General features: G+C 40.2%; 1 protein-coding gene across 1 annotated transcript in view; it reads right to left on the bottom strand.

Moving 5' to 3' along the window:
- Positions 1-148: 148 nt before the first annotated feature.
- Positions 149-23163, bottom strand: part of LOC308655774 (Golgi pH regulator) — a 40700-nt gene continuing 17685 nt past the window's right edge. The window contains exons 6-14 of the mRNA XM_081306040.1: positions 22043-22163; positions 21160-21240; positions 13673-13782; positions 11690-11778; positions 10189-10281; positions 3530-3625; positions 1637-1726; positions 777-842; positions 149-679 (exon numbers count right to left, since the gene is read on the bottom strand). Coding sequence (XP_081162166.1) covers positions 473-679; positions 777-842; positions 1637-1726; positions 3530-3625; positions 10189-10281; positions 11690-11778; positions 13673-13782; positions 21160-21240; positions 22043-22163 — 953 coding nt within the window. The 3' untranslated portion in view covers positions 149-472. The remainder of the gene's footprint in view (positions 680-776; positions 843-1636; positions 1727-3529; positions 3626-10188; positions 10282-11689; positions 11779-13672; positions 13783-21159; positions 21241-22042; positions 22164-23163) is intronic.

Raw genomic sequence — 23163 nt, 5'->3', positions numbered from 1 at the left:
GTCTACTAATCTTTTCCCCAGAAAACAGATGAACTCTTGGTTATTTCAATAGGGCAGGGGCTGGGGGAGGAGGGAGGGATGCTAACTCACATGAGATTGCACAAATGTAACACCAGCTGCGACTGATAAAGGGAATCTCAGGCCAAAGTGTTAAAATCTTGGATTTTAATGACCACCTCAAGAGAAAGCCATCACCTTCTCCACGTGAACCTTGACTGAAAACACGGCTGTGTTTGGCTGGCTGCCGTCGACAGCCCCGCCACAGTTCCCTGTGCCCCACCCGCGCTCCCTGTGTGTTAGCTCGGCCCCTTAGGAGCACAGCGTCATCTGAGGAGGAAGGCATATGCTGGAGGTGGAAAGAGCCTGCCACGGCATCTTGTTTGTTTAAAAACATGAGGTGCTGGTCCCCTCCGTAGTTTTTCCCCTTAGGAAACTGTCACCACTGCTTCTCAGAGTCTTCACAGGCACGAGCTCAAGGTGCCATACGCTTCTCTGGTGCCTGTTTGTGAGCCAAGTAGAGGAAGAGTATGCTGGACAGGGCGCTGACCAGGAAGATGACATCAAACCACCGGTGGTAGAAGTTGAACTGCAGCTCCCCGAGGACCTCCGTGATGATGGTGCGGTACTGCAGAGGCATGCTCATTCGGATCAGCAGCACGGAGGACACAAAGTACATCCCCTGAAACACCAGACCAATCAGTCCAGGCTCCACTGGCACTGCACTGAGGGACAGGTCAGAAGAAGCTGTGGACATGAAGCTTACCCGTGACACTCACCATTATCTGTGCCAACAGCAGGACAATGACATTGGAGGATTTACTGCTGGATATGGCGTAGAAGAACTGTGAAGAGAGGGAGGAAGAGGGACTGGATGCTAACTGCTGTTATGAACTAACTGTACGGGGGGTGTTGACCTCTGAGCAGTGTCTCTGCACGCCACGACCCTACACAGAACGTTCAGATGACCAGGGCTGTGAGAAGAGACTCAAAAACTCAAGCTTTCCCTTGAGGTACTTGGTGGTTTTAAGTGATGAAATATTTGAGAGGATTCCTATGCTATCAAACTTTACAACTCTGTGATGCGTCCGACCTTAATATCCCTACAAAACATTAAAATGGACATCTGCATTTATTAGTAGGCTCCATAGCTCTTTCCCAAATCAGGCTAGAAGCCTGGAGACCCTCTCCTGACCCAGCCTCTTCTCTTCACTCACTGACCTTGCTCTCCTAGGAGGACAGTGAGGTCCCCACACACGTTGTCAGAGGAGTCCCCTCTTTTATCTCCATGAAGCCTTCCTCTGTTGACCAGGAAACAACAGAACATTCTGCTTCCCTACTTCCATATCTTCTTTATAAATGATTCTCATGATTATTCTAACCTCAAATATCTCATTCATTTATGCCAAGTATCTGCCAAACACCTACCATGTGCTAAGTTCCATTATTAATAACAGTGACATACAAGTAAACAGACCCTTATTCTACTACCTTGGGACTTACCTGCACTTGGTATATGATGTCATATACTGTCATCAATTTATACTATTCAGATTTCAGAAGGCAGAAATCATTAGGTATCATTATTTCATGGTGCCACAGTTAAATAAATACCCTTTGATACTGTGATACAATATACCTTGGTAAGAGTGATCAGCAATCCTCTGATGGATGTGACAATGATTATTCCAACCAGAATGAAGGAGATGTGTTGGGACCAGAACTTCACCTGCCACCATAACAGGAGGAAAAAAAATATGGGTTAAATCTCTGTTCAGAGAGAGGTTAAGAACTAAGATATTTTGATCACTTATGACTCCGAGAGAACGTCATTAGGCCCTGACCCCCACCCGCTCCTTCTTTTAAAAGGGAGGGAAGAAGGCAAGTAAGTGTTAAGTAAAACACAGGGAGACTGCAGTGGGTATCTAAACTGTGGCTGAATCACATCTTAAGGACAGAAGAAAGCAAGAACAAAAAGTGATAAAGATAACTGGCCGGGTTGTGGCTCAGACGCAGAGCACTCCCTAGGATGTGTGAGGCACTGGGTTCCAGCCTCAGCACCACATAAAAATAAATAAAGGTATTGTGTCCACCTATAACTAAAAAATAAATATCAAAATAAATAAATAAACGAAAGGAAATGAACAGGAGCTTGATGTTTTTAACATCTATGAATGATAGCCCTCTAATCAAACAAAACTTCAAAGAATCTTTTTAAATTAAAAGAACTTATAGGCATTTTCAGCTATGCTTTAGGAAATAACTGAACTTCAGTTGAATCACATGATGACATCTTTTCATCCTTCTGCATTGCTTGATTCAGTTCTAAAAAGTATGTGAGGGAGAGCTGCTGTTACTAACATTTAAAAAGCTTGTTGTTTACCATCATGAAATATGGAGGACACAGATGAATTACAGATGGAATACGTACATAGCAAGTAAGTAATGTCGGGAAAAACATTTCTAAAAACTTAGCCCAGAACAAAATTTAAACAAGGAAAACAAATATGCAGTAACAGCAAAGCACACTTAAAAGATCATGCAAAAAGGAAACCCATTGGCATATCATCAGAACAGTGCACATTTGGAGCTATTTCTCAAGGACTGGTGCTCAGTCTGCTCCAGCTCATCCCTGTCCTGTCCAGCTACCCACGGGCCTGGGGCACACTGCTGAAACAGAAGCCTGGCACATCGTGACGCCTGTTTTTAGGGTCAGAGTGCAGCTAAACGACTCAGTCTCACTACCAAAAGTATTAACCAGTCTGAATTACTGGCCAATCACACAAGTGTAAAATATACTCTTCTATGAATAAAGACACTGAGCTTAAACTGGGACAAAAGCGTGTTTATGACTCTGGTTTTACGAAACAAGTAGAATGAATTAAAAAAAAAAAAAAACACAAGTATGGGGTGGGGCGGGGCGGGGCTGGGGCTGGGGCTCAGGGGCAGGACACTTTGCCTAGCATGTGTGGGGCACTGAGTTTGAGCCTCAGCACCACATAAAAACAAATAAAACAAAGGCATCTGTCCATCTACAGCTACAAAAACATAAAAAACAACAACAAAAAACATGCACAGGTGACACCATCTTTAGTCCGACGGCCACGTTAATTAATTTCTTACAGCAGAAATCACTTCATTACTAACATGAAACACTAATTGGGAGTTAATTTTCTACCAGTGAAATAAAAAGTGAGTTTGAAGAGTTCATCAAGCATCAGAGACAAGGATCTTGACGAGGAGAAACTGGCCAAGTGGTAGCTGGCTACAGAGAAGCAGAGGAGGGCTGTGGAATAGTGAGCACCCACAACAACAGTAGGTGCCGGCCACGACTTAGGGTTTTACATTCAGAAAGAGGACCATGGCCTTTACAAATGTGCCATGTGACTGGGCCAACCTGTATAAAGGACAGGGAGAAGAAGAGAAGTAGAAGCAAGTGGCTGAAGTATGAGCATTAGGATCTTAATAATGTTAAGTTAAAGCAGATAAAACAAAGAAATCCAACAGATCAAGATCTTGACAGGACTCTTACATCAAACTGAATCCCCAGGTAATTCACAGTGATCTCAATGCCTCTTGTGACAGGATCCGTTTTCCCAACTCGATCAAAAACAATGTTGATGGTTGCCTGCAGAGACACAAACTTTTACATTAGAGCTTTTTTTTTTTTTTTTTTTGTATCAGGAATTGAACCCAGGGGCTGTAAACCACTGAGCCACATCTCCAGCCCTTTTTATTTTACATTTTGAGACAGGGTCTCACTAAGTTGCTTAGGGCTGTGCAAAGTTGGTGAGGCTGCCTTAGTCTCCAGAGAGGCTGTGATTACGTGTGTGTGCCATGGCACCCAGCTACTAACGCATCGTAATAATCATTATTTAAAAAAGCGATTTAAGATGATGAGCTGGGTAAAGCACCCCTGGATTAAATCCCCAGTACCGAAAAACAAAAAAGATGATGAATTAATCACTATGACACATCTTATAGGTTAATGTTTCTAAAAAACACAATTCTAGTCTTACTTTAAACTATGTATAGGAAATCTATTTTGACTACTCATAGGCAAATAAAAGTCTCTACCTACTCCATGTTTATTTTATATAGAGTCATTGCATATATATACTTTAATTTATTGGAAGCAAAAAAGGTAACATTCTGATAGACAAAATCACAGTGAAAGAACCAAGAAATTCTCATTCCCTGTGGTTATTTTTTGAATGCTTGAAGAGCAAATACTAAAATAAAAAGGAGTTATAACAAGCTAACAAACGAGATTAAATGGAATCAAGAAAATCACTCAATTAATCACAAAAGTAGCAGTTTAAAAAAAGGGGGGATGGAGAACAGATGGAACAAATAAAAACACATAGCAACATGGTAGTTTTAAACCTAACCACTCCAATAATCACATTAAATGTAAACAGCCTAATTCATGGGTCAGCAAACCCAGCCACTGTGTGGGATAGCCACTGACAATACATAAATGAATGGGCTTGGCTCCGTTCCAATAAAGCCTAATTTACAAAAGCAAGCAGTAGTTGGGTTGACTGTGGGCTATAGATTGCTAATCCCAGGTTTAAACATGCCAAGAGACTGTTCAGCAGAGACTATCAGGCTGGATAAAAAAGCAACCCAACTAATGCATATGTTGCCTATGAGAAACCCTCTTTAATAGCAAGATACAAATAGGTTTAAATAAAAGGATGGAAAAACAAAACGAATCAAAAAGAAAGGTAGAATACCTATCTAAATATCAGATAAAGCAGATTTCATAGCAGAAAGTATTGCCAGGTCTTAGAAGGGTCATTTCATATTGATGAAAGGATCACTTTTTCAACCAAGGGTACATAATAATCCTAAATGTTTAGATACCCAATAAAACTTCAAAATACATAAAGCAAAAACGGATAGAAATAAAAAAAGAAAAACAGCCAAATCCAAAATACTGGAATTGTTCTCTTAATAATTGATAAAATAGACAGAATATCAGTGAGAATACAAAAAACTTGAAAAATACTATCAATCACCCTGACCTGACATTTGTAGGCCATTCTAGCCAATAAGAGCAGAACACACATTCTACTCAAGCGCACACAGAATGTTTACCATGCTGAGCTCAGCTGACTATATTCTGAGTCATAAAACAAGCCTTGATAAATCATACAAAATTTTCTTAGACCATATAAAATTGAAATAGAAATCAATTAGAGAATGTCATTTGAAAGACACTCTAACATACTTCTAAATAACCTGAGAGAAGAAACCAAAGGGAAATTAGAAAGCATTATGAACTGAATGAAAGTAAGAATACATCATTAGAGAGATGCTGTTAAACTGGTACATAATAAAAAATGTATAGCAATGAAACATCTTTATCAGAAAAGGTCTCCAATCAATGATCTTAGCTTCGACTTTAAGAAATTAGAGAAAGATGACCCCAAATCAGAAGAAAATAACAAAGAGCAGAACAGAAATCAATGAAACAGAAAGCAGAAAAATAATACAGAAAAATCAAGAAACCCCAAAGCCGATTCTCTGAAAAATTCAATGTATTGATAACCCTCTATTAGCCTGATAAGGGGAGGGCAAAGGAGGAAGGACACAAGTTACCAACATCAAGGAGAGGCCACTTCACCCCCACTAGGATGGCTACAATGAAACAGAGAGGAACAAGTGTTGGTGACCATGTGAAGAATTGGAACACTTATATACTGCTGTCAGGAAAGTAAACTGGTGCCACTATTTTGTAAAATTGCGTGCAGGTCTTCAAAAGGTTAAACAGATAGTTAGTATACGACACAGCAATTCTATTCACAGATGTGTACGTGAGAGAAATGGGAGAATATGAACAGCACACAACTTACCCATGAGTGTTCACAAGAGCATTACTGATGGTGGTCCAAAGCAGAAACAACTCACATGTTATCAACTAATGAATGGGTGGGTGAAATGTGGTGTTATCCATACAAGGAGTGACTCCATATTTGACCAGAAAAAACCAACCAACCAACCAACCACTATTAAGCCACAAAAGGAGTGAAAATGCTATAAATGCTGAGTATGCTAATCTTTCGCTCCACTATACTAATACTTAAACCAATGAGTATAAGGTTCCTTTCAGATTTGATGAAGATGTTAAAAATGGATGGTGATGATGTGTACTGAATTGTACATTAAATGGGTAAATTGTATATGGATTATAGCTCAATAAAACTGTTATGCAGTAAAAGAATAAAAGGGTGACATCTCAACAGGCCTGGTGGCGCATGTCTGTAACCCCAGCAGTTTAGGAGGCTGAGGAAGGAAGAGTGCAAGTTTAAAGCCAGTCTCACCAATTTAGCGAGGTCCTAAGCAAAGAAGTGAGACCCTGTCTCAAAGAATAAAAAATAAAAAGGGCGGGGGATGGCTCAGTGGTTAAGTGCCTCTGGGTTCAATTCCTAGGGGGGTTACATTGCTATAGATTGTATATCTACCAAAAGGATAATAAGGGAACATTAAGAGCAATACTATGCCAATAAGATATGATTTCAGTAGTAATGGACAAGTTACTTGAAAGACACAGACTGCAAGACCTCACTTAGGCGTAAACGGATAACTGAATAAGCCTTGTGTCTTTAAAGAGAATCTTCCTGCAAAGAGAGCTCTAGGTCCAGATGTCAGGTCTAAGAACCTTAAAGGAAGAAGTAACAACATTCCATAAAACTTTCATCTAATTAGAAGAGGAGGCACTACTTCTCAACTACTTCTCTAAGGTCAGTATTATTTTGACTAAAAATCAAATAAAAACATTACAAGAAAACTACAGTCTGATATCCCACGTAAAGAGAGATGCAAAAATTCCTAACAAAATTTTAGCAAGTTGAATCCCACAAAATACAAAAAGGAGATTCGTCATGACCAGTCAGACTCATTCTAGAAGTGCAAGGTTAATTCAATACAAAACAAGAATCATATGATATCTCAACAGATGCAGAAGGGGCATCTGACAAAATCCAACACTGTTTCATGATTAACAGCACTAAACAAATCACGAACAGAAGGAGCTCCTCAAGCTGATAAAAGCCAACAGCATGCATCGTGTTTAACGGTGGGAGACTGGACACTCTTCCCGACGATGAGGGACCTCTGCTCCACTCAGGGTGGAGGTTCTGGTCAGTGCAGTCAGGCTGAGGAGGTGCAGGAGGAGGAGCAAGGGGAAGAGACAGGGGAGCGAAGATGGAGGTAAAGACAATGGGAGGAAACGAAGAGAGTAAGTGAGAGAGAAAGGAAATAGGAGCCATCACATTACAGAGGAAGAAGAGCTGATCGTCTACGCAGAAAAGTCTACGAAATCTATGAAAAAAGTTCTAGAAAAAACACGGAATGTTACCAAGGTTGCAGAATATAAGATCAATATGTAAGATGGAGTCATATCTATGTACTAGTAACAATCAAACTGAAATGATACAACAACCACACCTACTATAGCTTCAGAAATGTCAGATACTCAGAGAAACCTGACAGAAGATGTGCAAGACCCACTGAACACTGCTGAGAGCAACTACACGGGTCTGAGTACACGAAGGGCTTTGGGTGCATGGACTGCAAGACTCAATACTGTCAAGATCTCACTTCAACTATCTATAGATTTGACGATCCCAATACAGATTTAGAAGGTATTTTTTTGGTAAGAACTAATAAACTGATTCTAAAATTCATTTGCAAATGCAAAGGACACAGAATAGCCAAAACAAATTTGAAAAAAGAACAAAGTTGGATAACTTACACCCTCTGACTTCAGGCTTATTATAAAGCAGTGATCCAGACAAAGGACAACTATACCAACAGAAAATAACAGGAGCATACAAACAGCTCAATTAGTTTTTTGACAAAACTGCATAGGTGACTGAATGTAGAAACAATCTTTTCAACAAATAGTGCTAGAATAACTGGAAATCTACATGAAAATAATTTACGTAGATTCATACCATACGACTTCAAAAATTAACTCAAGATGAGTTATGGACAAGAATGCAAAAATATTAAAATTTCTAAAAAAAGCATGAAAAATATCTTTGTGACTCTGGATTAGGCAAATATTTCTTAGATACAATGCCAAGAAGCACTATCTATAGTAGGAAAAGAAAGAAAGAAAGAAAGGTAGGTAGGTAGGGTAGGTACTGCTAAGAGAATAAAAAGTCAAATCTCTGATTAGGATAAAAATATTCGTAAATTTTTGGAAGTGCATATTTCATAAAAGATTTCCAGAATATATAAAAAAACTAAAAACCTAATAAAAATAAAATAAACAATCTAACTAAAAAATTGGCAAAAGCATCTAAAAGATACTTCACCAAAGAGGATATAGCTTGCAAATAAACACATGAAAAGAAGCTCTACATCATTAGGGGTTAGGAAAAATGTAAATCAAAATAGGCATCAAGACCCCAAATCTGTTGGAATGTCTGAAACTGCCAACCAGATGGAGTATTGGTGAGGGTGTACAACAACGGAAACTCCCACATACTGCAAGTAGGAGCAAAACTGGTACCATCTTTGGAGAAGAATTTGGCACACATTTGCCATATGAATCAGACATTCTACTCCTATTTATCTGAGAGAAAAGTGAGCACATGTCTAGACACAAGTTCACAGCCGACTTTATTTGTAATATCCCTGACTGGGAACAAATATCCACTACTAGGTGAATTGATAAACAAACTGTGGAATACTACTCAGCAATAAAAAGAAATAAATTACATTATCACGCGAAACTTCAATAATCATGCTGAGTAAAACAAGCAAGATAGAATAAAGACACATAGGATCACATTTATATAAAAATCTAAAAAATATAAACCAATATATGACGACAAAAAGCAGATCAGTTCTTGACTGGGAACAGGGAGTGTGAAGAGAGGCATTACGAAGGGGCAGGTGGAAAGCTGAACATGATGAAGTGTGGTGATGGCTGCTGCACAGGTACAAATGTCAGGAACTCAGCAAACTGTGTACTTTAAACAGGTTCAGGTTATTGTAGGTCAATTATACAACTCTAGGAAAAACTGTTAATGACATGCTCTCCTATAGGCTGCATCTCAAGAAACATTCTTTTAGAGGCTTTGTTAACTGAACATCCTACTTTATGCATCGTTTCTCATTGAAGGGATCAAGATTTTAAATATCATCTATCTGAGTGTTACTGACTTCAATTTATTGTAACATTAGATCCATGAAGTTCAAAATCCCTCATTCATCCATACTGGTCAAAATTAACTAACAAGCTGACAAAGCTCCTCTTTGTGCAAACACAGCTCCAGTAGGAAGGTCACCAAACTAGAAAGTCAAATCAGCCTTTTCTACGGTCACATTGAAATCCATGAATACCCACAGATGAGTCAGAAGTAAAGACAAACAAACGTACATAAAATGCACAGACAATAAAACAGGGAGAATCACACAAGAATAAGAGTGGTAAGCCCAAAAGATGAATTCATCTACAGAAATATTTTAGAATTTATTTTGAACTTAAGTTTTTAGGTATAGATTACTAAAAAGGAAAAGTGGTCTCCATTTTTTTTTTTTTTAAGGGCCTTGTGTGTGTTAGGAAAGTGCTCTGCCACTGAGCTAACTCCCCAACCCCAAGTGGCTTCTTTTTTGTTTTTTGGTATCGGGGATTGAACCCAGGGGCACTCGACCACTGAGCCACATCCCCAGCCCTATTTTGTATTTTATTTAGAGACAGGGTCTCACTGAGTTGCTTAGCACCTTACTATTGCTGAGGTTGGCTTTGAACTCTTGATCCTCCTGCCTCAGCCTCCTTAGCCACTGGGATTACAAGTGTGTACCACCACACCTGTTCCAAGTGGCTTCTATTCTGAGGTGAAACTAGGAGTTGAGGTTATACACAGTCATGTGTTCATGGGTAATATGAAAAGCAGAGTGTGAAATAAGAAACTTTTAAATCAACTCATGTGTCTCATAATATAAGCCTAACTAATGATTTCTGACAGAAGAAAAATGCAGCCTCCATTTCTACGTCCTCTAAATAGGAGAGGGGGGAAAAGGGGAGGCTTGGAGATACGAAAGGTCACTCTCTGTCAAGTCAATAGAATTTGGAATTGAACTCAAATGTATCAATCAAATCTGTCTTCTCTTTCTGCCATTTTCAGGGAAAAATTACCCAACTCTTACAGTTAAAAACAATATACTTACCATGAAAATTTTCCAAACACAGTAAATAGAGAAAAAGTAACCCAGAAAATTGAAATATTTTCCCTTGAAAGTTTTGGAGTATTCTATTCTCTCCTGAGGAAAACCAAACACAAAACATGGTTAGTCTCAGCAAATGTAAACGTATTTTCAACAAGAGAACCCCTCCATGAATCACTGTTCAAGCTGAGTCCCAAACTCCCATGGTAATAATATTAAAATGACAGTCGCAGTAGTGGCCAACGTTTATTGAATGTTTACTCTAAGCCAGAGACTGGGACAAATATCTCATATGCATTGTCTACTTTAATCTTCTGAAGAGCATTTCTATTATCTTCATTTTACAGATGAGAAAATCGAGTCTGAGAGAGGTTAAATAACTTGCCCTGGTCAATTTGGTGAGTAGGGTCAGGTCTGTCTCTAAAGCCTATGTTAGTTAACCTCTACCCTTCATGACTACCCCTGTGCACTCACCCTCAAAAAGGATTAAAACAGTTTGAAACCTTAATAGATTCTGCACGTTTGGATCATACTGCGTTTTGGGTATACACAGGGAAGTCACCCCTTGCAGTTAGGGCCTTTTGATCTGGGTCTGTTAAAACAGGGACAGACCCAGCAGATAGGTATCTACTGTTTCCTTTTTTTTGGTACCAGGGATTGAACTCAGGGGCACTTGACCACTGAGCCCCATCCCAGCCTTATTTTGCACTTTTATTAGAGACAGGGTCTCACTGAGTTGCTTAGTGCCTTGCTTTTACTGAGCCTGGTTCTGAACTTGTGATCGTCCTGCCTCAGCCTCCTGACCTGCTGGGATTACAGGCATGCACCACTGTGCCTGGCGTCTACTGTTCTTATAACTAACTTATCAGGGAATAAAAAGAAATAGAGGAGTGGGCTGGCGCTGGGGCTCAGTGGCACAGAGCTCGTCTCTCATGTGTGAGGCACTGGGCTTGATCCTCAGCACCACATAAAAACAAACACAACAAAATAAAAGTATTGTGTTAATCTACAACTAAAAAATAAATAAAAAAAAAAAAAAAAGAAAAAAGAAACAGAGGAGCTGCCATCTTGATCCTGGCTCAGTAGGAAGTGGTACACGCCATCTCCCTAGATGTTGAAAAGCCTCCTCTGACTGCCCCTCCATGTTCTATTATTGAAAGTGCTCCATTAAGGACTTGTGCAGTGACAGGAAAGACCTCGTCAAGTCACCACTCACCCTAATGCTCCGATCTTATAATGAGGCTGGGGCTCCTTGCATTGCTTCGTCATAGAGAATACTATAAAGTTATTTAGTCTGTGTTTTTAATGTTTAGGTATGGGTGGACACAATACTTTTATTTTATATATTTATTTCTATGTGGTGCTGAGGATCAAACCCAGGGCCTCACACGTGCTAGGCGAGTGCTCCTCCTTGAGCTACAAGTGCAGCCTGCTCTTTAGTCTTTCCAAGTCAGTTTTACCATCATATTGGTAAAAACCACCCTGCAGTCTCCTTGCTCTGTACCTTGGTAGCATATAGATCAGCTGTTTCCAGAAAAAGCTGCCTGCTTAGTTCTTCCAAAGCATCCACTTCCTGTTGAACAAGAGTAAGATCTGGCACAAATGGGCATCAAGGTTTAAATCACAGAGAAATTTCAAAAAATAGCAATGAAGAAAGCATTTGCTTCTGATTTTTTCTAAAGCCAGGAATCATCTGTATTTTGAGTTTCCTGTACTTCACAGCATTTTTCCAGCCTCCGGCAGAGGTGTGTAAAGCTTCTCCACCTTGAAAATCACCAAGGACTGCTGCTCAGTCTCTCCCAGCCCAAGTGTCTTAGCAGATGATTTGTCTGTTTTTCTTTTTTAGTCTATTAAATTACGTCAAATATAATCTTTGAAGGCTCAAAGGCCTGCATAATAATAGCATCTATAATAAGCATGATCTCAATAAATACAATACATCCCAATGATGTTTGGGAAGGGAACAAAAACCGAGGCTGGGGTTTAGTTCTTTCAGATATTATCTTTTATTTCCCAACAATCCTGTGTTATCCATTCTGCAGATAAGGAAAGTGAAACTCGGAGGTCCCTGGCTTGCTCAAGCCACCGCACTAACAGCCGTGGATGCAAAGTGAGGCCTGCCTCACCCCGTGGCCTCACTCCATGGCCTCTCACTCGGTGGCCCCTCACTCCATGGCCTCACTCCGTGGCCCCTCACAATGGCCTCTTACTCTGTGGCCTCACTCCGTGGCCCCTCACTCTGTGGCCCTACTCCATGGCCCCTCACTCCATGGCCCCCCCCCCAATGGCCCCTCACTCCGTGGCCCCTCACAATGGCCTCTTACTCTGTGGCCTCACCCCATGGCCCCTCACTCCGTGGCCCCTCACCCCGTGGCCTCTTCTTCCCACCAAGCTGAGCTATTTTCCAAGAACTCAGTGGACAGTGTCAATACTTTCCTCACTGAGGTCACAAGCTCCGAGAGGTTAGATCACCCTGGGACTTATCACTGGAATAGCTTAAACCTATACTTTTGGCTTTTAGAGTTTTGAGTAATGAAAACAGTAAAGACAGTACCTTTAGCATACAAACCTCCACTTAACCAGATCTCCCTCCCTGGCGACTTTCCCCACTATCACTGACATCCACAACGGCCCTTCAGGTCCATCCTCAGTGGTGGCCGCTATGGGCAAGGCCCAGGCCACCGAACAACAGGTTACTAGTGATGTGTCCCACCATGACTAGGAGGGAGATTATATCCTACTCATCAGCGTATCACTTAGCACTCTTCTTGAAAAAAGAAGACATGAATGTTTCCTGATTAAAATAATTCTTTTTCTTTCTCAGCCATAAGCATCTTGCATTTCTTTTTATTCTTCCTTGATATTATCTGCACCTGACACCAGGTTATATCATAATTTATAGCAACATACTTCATTCTTCTCCAGTTGAAGGCAAAGGGAATTTGTTCTTCCCTAGGCCAAGGAAGGAAACAGGAAGTTGTGATTTCAGACTCAGGCCCCCACGGCTACATGGCCTGGGGGTCACGGAGGGATTTGGTTACTGAATTTGGGAATTAGTTCAACACCGTAACCAGCTGGGCTAGACGAATCTATTAACTTAATCACCTGAATTACTGAAGAAGAGAGCCGTAATGTCTGAGGTGGGTTTCAGAGTTGGGGAGTGAAATGTCGTGGAAAGAACTATGAAGAGGAGACCGCGGTTCTGTTCCTAATTTTGCCACAAACACTGTGACTTAACCTCTCTGGGTCTATTTTCTCATTTGTAACATGGAAAGACTGACTTTTTAGGACTCTTTCAGCTCAAAGATAATGATTTTATGATCTTACATGGGTGTTGGAAAGATGACTCTACACATACTGTATTTCCTAAGCCAGTTTGGACTCCTGTGCATTCAGGTACCTTGCAAAGAACTATCCCAATACTGTTTTTTTTCTTCTGCCCTTGGTCCAGAGTGTAGAAAGAATCAAGTAGAGGGATAAAGGATACTTTCGCTTCCTGGAGGTGAAGTAGCAACACTCTTTATCATTCCCCAGAACCCGAATGGTTTGTTATGCACCTCCCCCTTCTGGAACATACTTCTTCGTGCTATTGCCATTCTGAAATAGAGAAAATATAAAGCCTTAGTAAGGAAGTAAAGACTCCCAAGCCCAGTCTCATTCACTCTCCAGTCTCACCACTCCCTCTCTCATTTGCTGAGCTGTTCAGGAAAGGATACTGATTCTGGAGTCCCACTTTTCCACTTCTTAATACACTCCCAGAAGCAACGTGGCCTCAGCAAGCCACATTGGAACAGAACCCAGGGCAATATATTATCTGAAGGCTGTATTTGCTACTTAGAAGCTGTGAGACCTACAATTTTCAGTTCTTCAGCTATGGATGGTTGTAAAGATCACTGAAATAATATATAAGAATTCATACTGTCAACTACAAAGTGCTGTTCATATATTAATAATTACTGCAGTTAATATTTAAGGAAAAAATCGCTAACACATCTAGATAAAGAAGCAGGTACAGAGGAGAAACTCAATGAAAAGCAGGCACAAAGGAACAACAATAACAAAAATCAAATAAAAAATACATAATCTTGGCCTCTTAACGCTAACGCCAATTTTCCCCCTTCCCTTAGTATAATCTGTCTCACTACAGAATAAATCAACAGAACACCTACCATTCTTTCCTTCTTTCCTCTTGTCCCCATGGTGGTGGCCTAACTGGTACGTAGTAGCTGCTGACACATCCAGCTCATCATGAAGAACAAGGTCGTTTTTAGATTAAAAATAAAACTAGACATGGATGATTATTTGAAGGCTAAAAGGGGCCAAGCCCTACAGTCCTAAACTGAATAGGATGAGCTAGTAAAAACAGAGCAGCAGAGCCACAGAAAAGTTTAATCCAAGGTGGATATTTTTTTGGGTGATAAGAGAGAAAAATGGTCAGGATGATGAAGCAGAACTGGTGTTTATGGCTAGGGTCAAATACCAATTCGTCTTTTTACCTGGTAGAGTCTTTAAGTCATTAGCTAAAGTGATTGATATAACAAGCAAGAACGTTTGGTGTGTCATCATGTGACTTAACTGTTCCCTTCTCAAAACAACCCTTGCCTCTGATACTAAGAATGAAGCCCAGTGCCATTTAGCTCTTTCTGCCCACCTTTTGCATACATCCATTATAAGCTCAGCATCTGGGGAAAGATGTCATTAACAACCACGAGGAGGCTCAGACCTAGGGAACTTCTGATTTGGCAAGATCTGTAATTTTTACTGAAAAAGTAAAAAACGGGGAAAGCTGGAACAGGTATATGAAGCAAAGGTTCTACTCCATCACTTAAAGGTTCACTTCAGCTTCATAAGCAGGACTAAAGGAGAGGAATCCGAAGAGAGGAGCACAGAGGCTGGTTTCCGCTGTCTGCACACTGATGATTGGACGTGACGTGGAACTGGCTGAACACTTGCAGGGACTGACACTGCCCTATGGTCTTACAACAGGCAGAGAAGTGTAATCACTACAAGTGAAAACTGGTCGCACACACACAAGAACAGTCTTGTTTTAAAACATTCACTTTTACTTTTAACTTTACCATCTAATTATAATCCAACTTTGCACCTATCAAATAAGCTACAGACGAAAAATATTCCCATATTCAGGAAGAAAAGTTAAGATCAGACTTTCTGAGATGTGGTAAAAAGGAATTAACAGAACAATACAAGGTACTACAGAAGTAATGCTTCCTTCTTTACCATCACCACTATCACCACTGTGTTCATGATTGCCTTTTTTAAAAAATAAGGGTAGTTCCCAACAAATTAACTGTTATTAGCTGAATACCATTTTAAAATCCATTATATAAAAAATATATATTAAAAAATCATGTGCACTTGGCTGAGGTTTTGTGGCATCATGAAAGGGGTGAGGCTGAAAAAATGTCTACTATGGCTTAAATATGTCATCCTACTCTACTCTGATTTCAATGTTCATGGCTCAAACATTAGGTGTCCCCCAGAAGCTCACGAGTGAGACCACGCAAGACAGTTAGAGATGAAGCCTGGGCTCCGAGAGTCTTCACTTCATCATGCCCAGCAGGGATCAGCTGGGTGCTGAGTGTAACAGGCGGGGGTGGCTGAGGAGGTGGGCAGTGGGCGTGCATAGTTCATCCTGGGTGAGGGGAGAAGGCTCTTCCTGCTTCCCTGTCTTGAGCTGCTTTCTTCCATCACGCTCTCCTGGCTTACCGTGGGCCCAGAGCAGCAGAGCTGACCAGGTATGGACTGAGATGGATGAGACTGAGAGCCTCAAACCTTCCCTTCTCTAAAATTGTCCTTTTCAGGTCTTTTGCTCACAGTGGTGAAAAGAGGACTTAGAACACATGGTTTCTGGTAGGATGTCAGCCATTACTTTGCTTTTTTGGTACTGAAGATTGAACTCGGGGGCATTCAACCACTGAGCCACACCCCCAGCCCTATTTTGTATTTTATTTAGAGAGAGGGTTTTGCCTAGCGTCTTGCTTTTGCTGAGGCTGGCTTTAAACTTGAGATCCTCCTGACTTAGCCTCCCAAGCTGCTGGGATTACAGACAGGCAGCTACTTTGTTTTTCTTTTTAAAATGAACTTTAAATTTGGAGATAATTGTAGATTCATAATGGTTTTAAGAAGGTATTCACAATAATGGAAATATTGTGCAAAGAGGATTCTGATGTTGACATAGTCATGATAAAGAATATTTTTATCACTACAAGGATCTGCCATGTAGCCTTAGAAAGTTCACATGCCTCCTACTGTCAACTCCTCCTTAATCCTTAACAACCACTAATTTCTTCTCCATCTCTATAATTTTGTCATTTCAAGCATGTGTATTCAAGCCAGACACAGTGGCGCCACCTGTGATCCCAGTGGCTCAGGAAGCTGAGGCAGGAGGATCACGAATTCAAAGCCAGCCTCAGCAACAGCGAGGTGCTGAGCAACTCAGTGAGACCCTGCCTCTAAATAAAATACAAAATAGGGCTGGGGATGGGGCTCAGTGGCCAAGTGCCCCCGAGTTCAATCCCTGGTACCAAAACAAGTGTACACAATTATAATTACACATTATGTATCCTTTGGAAATTATCCACACTATGTATGCACCACAGCGTTTAACCATTTAGTCATTAAAGAACACCTGAGTTATTTCTAGTGTCTGACTACTGTGACTAAAGCTGCTATAACATTCCTATACCAGTTTTTGTGAATATAAATTTTTCTTTCCCTGAATAAGTGCCCAGAAGTGCAATCACTGAGGTCTGGCATTTGTATGCTTAGTTCTCACAAGACAGCTGAGCTGTTCCTGTGCTGTTCTACATTTCCACCAGCAACGTGTGTGTGATCCAGTTCTTCTGCATTCTTAATACACTTGGTGTTTTCACTAGTTTTTATTTTAGTCATTCTGAAAAGTACGTAGTGGTCCTTCACTGTGGTTCTAATTTCGTACCCTTGATGGTGAAAGTGTCCAGCATCTTCCCACGCCCTCACATGCCATCTGCATGTCCTTTATAGTAATATGTCAGGTCATGATTTGTGCCCACTTCCTAAATGGACTGCATTTTTATTTTTTATTTTTTTTTAAGAGTGAAAAATGCACAATTTATTGGTCACATAGACTGGTGCCTATGGGCATGTGGGGCACATATGGATTCTGCTCTTGCACACACTCGGAATTTGGTGTCCTACATGAATTCTGTTAGGTCAAAAAGCCACAAGAAAAATCATTAACAATCCATTCTCCTAGTAACCAAGGACATAGGCTGAAGAGCTTGGGAAGAGGATGTACTAGTCGGAGAGCCTGGGACCAAGAGCCCACCCTCTTCGGCAACCGGGCTGGGGAGCTTGGCCTTTGGAGCAACAGTAGAGACTTGTCCCTTCATATGACATAAATGCTGGGGCACTCTGCCTAACGCAGGGCCTGGCAGTGGCTGCCCACCTCGACAGTGCACAGGGACTCAGCAGGGGCCGTGACATCTCCAGCTTTCTAACTGGAGAGCTGGAGCTGATTGTCCAGCTGCTCTACCAGGGGACTGTGCTGATCCCGGTCACTTAGCAGCTCACATCACTGAAGCTGGATTGTACCGCTTGTTAAAAATGTTAATGTGGGGCTGGGGTTGTGGCTCAGCGGCAGATTGCCCGCCTAGCACAGGCGAGGCCCGAGACCCGAGGCCCTGGGTTCGATCCTCAGCACCACATAAATATAAATAAATAAAGATATCATGTCCAATTTCAACTAAAAAATAATAAATGAAAAAAAAGTTAATGTTAAACTTTTTAAAATTCTCTATACTGGTCTTTTCAGATATGTGGTTTACAAATATTTTTTCTTTCTATAGCTTGGCCTTTCGGCATCCACACAAGCTCTTTCTCAAAGCAAAAAAGTTTTTTAACTTTGATGGAATCTCATTTATCCATTTTTCCTTTCATGGACTGCACTCTTAACATTAAGTTTAAGAATCTTTCCCCAGTCTCACATCCCAAAGATTTTTCCCTAAAAGTTTTACATTTTACTTTAAGATGTTTTAAGTTAATTTTTACATAAAGTATGCAATGTAGGTTTGCTTCTTTTCTGACTAAGCGTGTCTTGCTGCTGTAGTAGTAAGGCTGACCCCTCTGCTGCATGCTGCTTGTCTGTCAGGCACTAGCTGGGACACCTGTGTCAGCCTGTTTCAGGTTCTCCATTCTCGTTCACTTCCTGTCTGCTAGTACCACAAACTCCCAACGACTGCAGTTATATACTTATCTATTCATTTTATTTTCTGTACACAAATTTTAGAATGTTTTTATATATTTCCACAAAAAATCTTGCTGGGATTCTGAAACGAATTACACTAAAGTTGTATATTAATTTAGGAAGAATTAACATTTACTATGTTAAGTCTTTTAATCCATAAGCATGATATGTCCCTCCATTTATTTAGATCTTTGATTTCTTTCAGAGTTTTATAATTTTCAGCATATAAATCCTATACAAAAGAGAAGGAACGGGGCAGGGAAGAGAGGAGGAAAAAGGGGGGAATGGGGATTGAAGTCAAATTTCTTACATGTCCAAAGAAACCCAACTGCTATGTTAATTATAATGCTGTGCTGAAAAAAAAAAAAGTCCTGTATGTTTTGTTAGACTTATTCCTAAGTAATTCATTTTTTGAGCAATTATAAATAGTAAAGTATTTTAATTTGGGTATCCAGATGTTCACTGCTAATATGTAGAAATACAGTTGATTTTTGTGTTTATTTTGTACTCGGTAACACCGTTGAACAGTCATTACCTCTCTCATTGTTTCCCCATGACACCATTATTCTCTTGCTGCTCTCAACATTTTCTCTTTGCTGGGCATGGTGGTGCACGCCTGTAATCCCAGCAGCACGGGAGGCTAAGGCAGGAGGATCTCGAGTTCAAAGCCAGCCTCAGCAACTTAGTGAGGCACTAAGCCACCCAGTGAGACCCTGTCTCTAAATAAAATACAAAATAGGGCTGGGGATGTGGCTCAGTGGCCAAGTGCCCCTGAGTTCAATCCCTGGTGCCAAAAAAAAAAAAAAAAAAAAAAAAAAAAAAGACTTTCTCTTTGGCTCTGAGCAGTCTGTCTGTCCGTCCGTCCTCAGGTCCTTGTATGTTTACAGATTGCTTCTTGGATCTGTGAATGTTTTCCACCACATTTGGGAAGGGACTGGTCATTATTTCGTGAAGCACTCTCCCCACCCCTTCCACAGGTATGCTGGACTGCCTTCAGTCTCTGACTGCTGCAGTCTGGCTGCAGCAAAATAACCGGGGGTGGGGGTGGGGTTGGGGGGGGTGTGAGGAGGAACTTGTGTACATTAATACAGCAGGAGTGGGAACTGTTTATTGTAGGACTGGAGGGGTATATATACATTCCACACAGCTTATCTTAATTAACATAAACTAGATATAGCAGTCAACCAATAAGGAATCTCCACACTTAATGGCTGGCTGGTGTTACTTCACAAACCACTCCCTCTGCAAAATGCCAGGCGCCACCCCGACTTGTTTACAGACTCTAACATCTGACCTCTCTATTCTTCAGAGTGAATGATCTCTACTGACCTATCTTTAAGCTCACTGAGGTTGTTCTGCCACATCAACTCTGTTATTAAGCCTAGGTAGTGAAATTTTTATTTCAGTTGTTACCATTTTTAGTTTCCATTTGTTCTTTTTCAAAGTTTGCATTTCTCCATTGGGATTCTCTGTCTTTTCACTAACATCATGCTTATCTTTATGTCTCTGAATGTATTTACAGCAGCTGCCTTCAAGTCTTTGTTTGCTATATATTTATTATCTGGGCCCATTTGGAGTTAGTTTTTATTGATTGGTTTTAATCCTGAATATGGGTGATATGTATGCTCTGTTTCTTTGTAGTGACTAGTAAGTTTTGGTGGAAGACTCGATATTGTAGATACATTGCAGTGACTTTGGAAATCTTTTTTTTTTTTTTTTTTCCTGAGGACTGTTGGTTTTTGTACTAGCAGACAACTAACTTATCAAGAGTCAAACTGAGAAATCTATCATAGCTGCAGCAACTAACATTTCTGTTTAGTTTTTAAACTTCCAGCTCCTTTTTTTAGTTTTACTCGAAAGGTCTCTCCAGAATTTAGTACAGTGTCTGGCACAGACTAAGTTTTCTAAAATTATTAAATGAATATATGAATGAATAAATGAAGGCAAAGTATTTAATTTTCACTATATGATTACTCTACAGAGACTAATAAGTTGTGTAGCAACTTAACTAGGTTTAGCTCACTGATCTAAGGTCTCTACAAGTCTTAACATATCAACTCTGTTCTTGACAAACAAGAAAACCAAAGCACAAAGACATAAACTAGCTCAAGGGTCCAGTCTGATTTCAGAGTCTGTTCTTTTGTCCTGTAGAACAGATTCCTATGAAATGCCACTTGGAAAACGTATATTCTAAAAGCATTTTATTTGATCATAAAAACAACAATGACAATGAAAAGACTTGAGGGATTTTAAGTTGTTATAGAAAAGGAAGTTGAAAAGATCTAAGTCAAACACGAAAAGGTTTAAAATGTAGGATAAAAGACTTTTAAAACATCCATTCTTCAAATAGAAAAGTTACTTTAACAATCTAGATAGAGAAATATCTAAATTCAGGGAATTTGGTTGAATTTGAGAATTTTCTTTCATAGATGAGTGGACATGAATATCTGATAATACCCTACTTTATAGAGTACATTTAAAAAAATTGTTTCTTTTAGTTGTAGATGGACACAATACTTTTGTTTTACTTATTTACCTTCCTATGTGGTGCTGAGGATCGAAGCCAATGCCTTACACATGCTGGGCAACTGCTCTACCACTAAGCCACAACCCCAGCCCTTCTCAGACTTTTGATCCTTTTTTTTTTTTTGTACTGGGGAGTGGTCCCAGAGTGCTCTGCCCTTGAGCTACAGTCCCAGACCACAGAGTACATTTTAATGTGATCTTACCTTTTCTTTTTGCTTATGATCATATCCATGGTTTGGAGCAGTCGCCGTTCTAGTGCTAGAATATCTGTGTCAGTCACATTCCTACAATAAACACCAACTGTCAGCATTGTTTTGGGGTCCTACCCTGTGCATAATACAAGCCAATGGAGAAACCAAAAAACCCCCTAATTGTTACCAGTAATTCAAGGACTTGCTTTTTTCTGCAAAATATTAAAATGACTATAATCTAAAATGCTTTCCCTGTCATTTCTTGTCATTCTTCTGGGGGCTCAGGGTAGTAGAAGGCATCTAGCTTCTTAAGTCCTTGTTAGCTGTAATCCAGTGATCTAGGATATACGACTAAACTCACTTTTAACCTGGGATTGTACCCTACTGTTCTACTTCTTAGAGGAACTGGTTTCTGAAGTTGGGATTAAATCACACTGCTGACCACCAGAAATGTTCTTTTAAAAAATGTGAGTGGGGGATGAAATTTGCCATTTAAAAAATAAGTGAATGTGCCAGGCATGGTGGCCCATACCTATAATCCCAGCAATTTGAAAGGCTGAGGCAGGAGGATTGCAAGTTCACAGTGAGCCTCAGCAATTTAGCAAGACCCTGTCTCCAAATTTTAAAAAGGGCTGGGGATGTGGTTCTTGGTCTAGTGCCGCTAGGTTCAATCCCTGGTACTGAAATAAATAAATAAAAGGACAAATAACACAATCAATGAAATTGATAAGACTTATTTGAAAAGATTTCAGGTTAACAACTACAGGGACACAAGAAGAGAAGATTAAAAAGGCAGAGTAATAGATCTAATATGATTTAAGTATTAAAGATGGTGGCATGACATATGTCTTTAAATGACTAGGAAAAAAAAAAGAAAAGAGAAACTGCACGTTACCTGAGGAAGTAGGACATGTACGTGTATGGGCAGCTGACAGCACCAAAGCCAGAGAGCAGAGCCATGAGGGTCACTCCAATCACACCCACCCGGCTGATGAGCTGCTCTATGGACAGGATCCCTGAAAACACCACAGGACATTGACACCAGGTAACACAGACACAATGGGACCATTCCACATGACTACACACGCCAACTTCTAATAAACACAGAAGCCAACTGACTTCCTTATTATCCTGTATGCTCTAGTCATCTCTTTTATTGGGTGATAACAGTACGATAATAACAATCGTAAATAACAGTACTGACTGTTTATACTAGATAGTGTGAACTCTAACAGAGCAAAGACAAAAGTCATTCTAGCAAAAGCTCTGGTTTAATTAAAAAAAAAAGGAAAGAAAATCTTCTGGAAAAGTATAGATGGTAGGTAAGTGGCACTCTGTGTAGTTACTTTTGATATATGTATTTCCCCTTAAGGTCGTACTTTTTAGCTATGTCTTATTCCTTTCTGTGCCCAATGCACATAGTGCATCTAACAAATGGGCTGAATGTAAAGATGGATGAGTAATTCAAAGGCAAATGTGAGTTTTAGATTACCAGCTGTATTCTAATTATTAACTCTTTCCTATTACATGAAAATGTTGAAACTCAACTCAGCAGTTAAAATAAGTGCTGCCAGACTGGGGTCCTAATTAGAATAAGGTATATTCCATGCTTATATAATCATATCAAAATATATTCTAATGTCATGTATAACTAAAAAGAACCAATTAACAAAAACAAGTGCGGCCAGATGATGTATTTGGGATAACCGAGGGAAAGCAAAGCTAAAGAACACTCAGGAAGTCTGGCACCCCAGGAAAAAATGGTTTTCATTTGCTTTTACTTCCTGTTTCTGGGACGGCTAGTCCCCACTCCATCTCCTACTTCTTCTTTTCCATTTTAAGGCTTTGTAAGATAATTCTTACATCTTGTTGGACCTTCCTTTGGTCTGTCCTTTGAATCCTAGCTTAATTATCAGTCCAAAGTCTCAATAAAGGTTGATTCTAATCACCTGCACTGAATTTGACATTTTTTTATCTGCGTCATTCTCTATCACAGTACTCTGTTTGTGCCTTGGT

Source organism: Spermophilus citellus, assembly GCF_964194105.1.
Source record: "Spermophilus citellus genome assembly, chromosome: 9".
Taxonomy (NCBI): domain Eukaryota; kingdom Metazoa; phylum Chordata; class Mammalia; order Rodentia; family Sciuridae; genus Spermophilus; species Spermophilus citellus.
This window is presented reverse-complemented; position numbering and strand designations above follow the sequence as displayed.